At 30.8% G+C, this 3,098-nt stretch overlaps 1 protein-coding gene across 1 annotated transcript; it reads left to right on the top strand.

The window, feature by feature from the left end:
- Nucleotides 1–921: 921 nt before the first annotated feature.
- LOC104882776 (hypothetical protein) lies at nucleotides 922–1,512 on the top strand. Its single transcript, XM_010667140.1, has one exon. The coding sequence runs from the start codon at nucleotides 922–924 to the stop codon at nucleotides 1,510–1,512; it is 591 nt and encodes a 196-aa protein (XP_010665442.1).
- The last annotated feature ends 1,586 nt before the right edge of the window (nucleotides 1,513–3,098 follow it).

Genomic DNA, 3,098 nt, shown 5'->3' with positions numbered 1-3,098 from the left:
TTTCTAAACTTTTAGGAAATTAAAATAATAATCCTACGAGATGTGTTTCCAAAGAAAAAATATATATATCAAATAATAATAATAATAAAATATCTATATAAAAAAAAAGGAAACATTTATATGGAAGAGTTTAGTTTGTTAATTGATTTGAATGACATGACAAGTAAAAAGGTATTTTTGGGAATAATTGGATGACTTATGAAAAAGTGCATGTATTCAAAATTATTTTTAAATAGATGAAGATAGTACTAATTTTAAAAATTTAGAATTCTTTTTTTGATATATTTTTAAATTAGTGAATCAAATCTTACTTTTCCCTATAATATATCCTAATTAAAGTTGACAACCTACACTTGTTAAAACCATTAATGATTATTATAAAGAATTTCTCTTATTTTTTAGTTGTCTTTGGTTATTAGGGTAATTTAACTTCTTTAAGCTTCAAAATAGAAATTCTTAGGAAAATGCTGATAAAAAGAGAAAAAAAAAACTACTTTGGGAAAAACTTAGGAAGAGGCAAGTGAACTTTGGGAGTGGTAGAGCCACAAACTTAGGAAAAGCTTTGGGAGAGGCAAGTGAACATATTATGGAGTGTGATCAACATGGATAAATTTTCATTTGGGGCTAAAAAATGTCGAACCATCCTTAGAATTTGTTTGAACCAATTTGCATCGAGTATAAAATTTTGTCTGATGGGTCAGTATAAAAGTTAAATCAAGTTACATTAGAGACTTATTCAACCCATAGAAGGAGATTAAACTCTTGTAGCACGGAAGCTTCCTTAATTTATATTCTACAGGACATTGCCAGGGGGAAGTTAACCCGTAATCGGATTTGTTTCCTTATTTCTATTAGAATGCAAGTTCCCTCTTTTGCGCTCAGCAATATTTCTTTGGCTTTAGAAGCACGCAGACCAAAAGCATGGAATGCAGGAAGTTCGAGATCACCCTTGTTTCAGCTCGAAATCTTGAGGTACGAGAAACACACAAAATGAAGGTTTACGCAAAGATTTCAATTGCAGGCGATCCCAACATGGAGAAAAGAACCCCAGTGGACAAGAAAGGGCGGGCCAACCCAGCATGGAACTTCACCACTATATGCATAATAGGGAAGCAGGCTGTTGAACATGATGGTGTTTTGCTTGTGATCACATTATACTGCAGCCGGACCTTTGGAGACCAATGTATTGGGGAAGTATGTGTATCGTTCAAGGAACTCTTTAATCGGGAAAGGACACTTTGGGGTCGCCTGAGAACACCTTTTAGTTCTCCAAAGGGAGTTGGAGTTGGCAAGACAGTGAATTACCCCGTGAAGAATGGTGGTTCTAACTCAGGAGGAGTGCTGAAATTTTCGTACAGATTCGGGGAAGTAGTGATTGTTGATCAAACATCCGGCCGGAAAAGTACTTTGGCGTCTGTAGCCCAGTGGGTGGTGCTGATTATAACAGTTGTGACTGGAGTAGATCTGCCGATTGATATTCCATTTTCTTGGAAGATGTTTCATGAGGTGTAGCACATATATGCCTTGGCTTATTTTCAATTACTTTGTCAATTAAAGCAATTAAAGCAAACCTCATCTCCCCACTGTTGCACTGTAATTTTCATGATTGTTACATACTTTTTCTTCTTGGAGTTATTTTTATTTTTATTTTTATTTTGTTTTATGAGTCAATCGTTTTTCTTATAAATATGTTTTGAAGCAATTGCTTTTCTAATTTTATTCCAATAATACTCTTCTAAATTTTCATTTTTTTTTTGTCTTATTAACAAAAGCTTTTTATAAAATTGAGATAAAAAAAAAAAAAAAGAACTTAGAAGGAATAATTTTTGGACTAACCATTTTCTATAAGGCTATGTTTGGTTTTTGGATAGTTTGAGGGAAAATATTAGGGAAATAAAATAAAAGAAAAGTAGAGGAAAATAAAGAATGAAGGAAAATAAAATATAGGTTTAAAATCAATAAATTAACTTTATATATATTATTTGAAACTCATTTTACTTATTTAACTATCCTATATAAAAATTAAATAATTTTAAAATATATAAGTTTTTCACTAAATTTAATTATATTTTATTTTATTTTTTCGCATTTTTCAAGATAAAACCAGACATGAAAAAAATCATTTTCTTTAATATTTTTGTTTTCTTTTTTTAGTATTTTTTGAAAAAACAACATAGCGTGAAAATTTTGAATATTACCATTAAGGGGTATTATAAAAATATATACATGATAGCAGGGCTAGCGAAAATTAACATATGAAATTAGTTGGAGATTTTCTAAACACATGTTTAGTTTTTCATTTGTGTAGCTACCATTGGGTCCACCTTTTGATTCTATTTTTGTTTCAATATTTTTTTTTAATTATTATTTGTTTTCCGTCATGAAACTTGATAGGACCAGTGTTTTTTTCTGAGTGTCCTCATGTCCTCGTCTTATATCAAAATGGATCGAGCAAATGAAATATTTGGAAGTCAACACCGTTACAGGACAATGCATCTTAACATTGACGTGGATCATTTCCAATCTACACTTGTCTCACATCTCTCATTGGTCTGCCCATTGGCTTTGTTTATGCTTGTCTTTTGAGCTTCAAGGAAAACATTAAATAAAAAAAAATAAAAAAAGTCTGGCTTTCTTATACCCCTTCGTGCAAAAGTTCTTCCAAGTTGGAAGGAGGATGATATGAATTTTCCAGGAAGAAAATGCAATACCTTGTATGCATTTATTTCCTTGTTCTTGACACATTATTTTTCATCTTATTTTTGCTGGTATCTATGATGGCAGGTTTCACTTATGAAAGTCAAGGAAAAGAAGTACCTTCCTTTGAAAGCAAGGGAAGACATTTCACTGTAGCACCCATGTCATCATGAAGAGAAATTTCTTACAAAGTAACAAAATATGCATTTTTAAAATTTTTTTATTAAAGAATTAGTATGACTTTATTGCTCAACCACAAAATAAGGGTAATAATTCTTGATGATTTTCTTGTTGATATAGATAATCTTTATTGAGTTAATAAGATAATTAAAGAAAAGAGTTGAGATTTAAGTTTAATTCCTTCGCGCTTTTATTCAATTATTCAAATTTGATTACACACG

Source organism: Vitis vinifera, chromosome 18, assembly GCF_030704535.1.
Source record: "Vitis vinifera cultivar Pinot Noir 40024 chromosome 18, ASM3070453v1".
Taxonomy (NCBI): domain Eukaryota; kingdom Viridiplantae; phylum Streptophyta; class Magnoliopsida; order Vitales; family Vitaceae; genus Vitis; species Vitis vinifera.
This window is presented reverse-complemented; position numbering and strand designations above follow the sequence as displayed.

Excerpts from the sequence above, each read along its gene's own strand:
- LOC104882776 (XM_010667140.1), top strand. The coding sequence starts at position 922 with ATGGAATGCAGGAAGTTCGAGATCACCCTTGTTTCAGCTCGAAATCTT.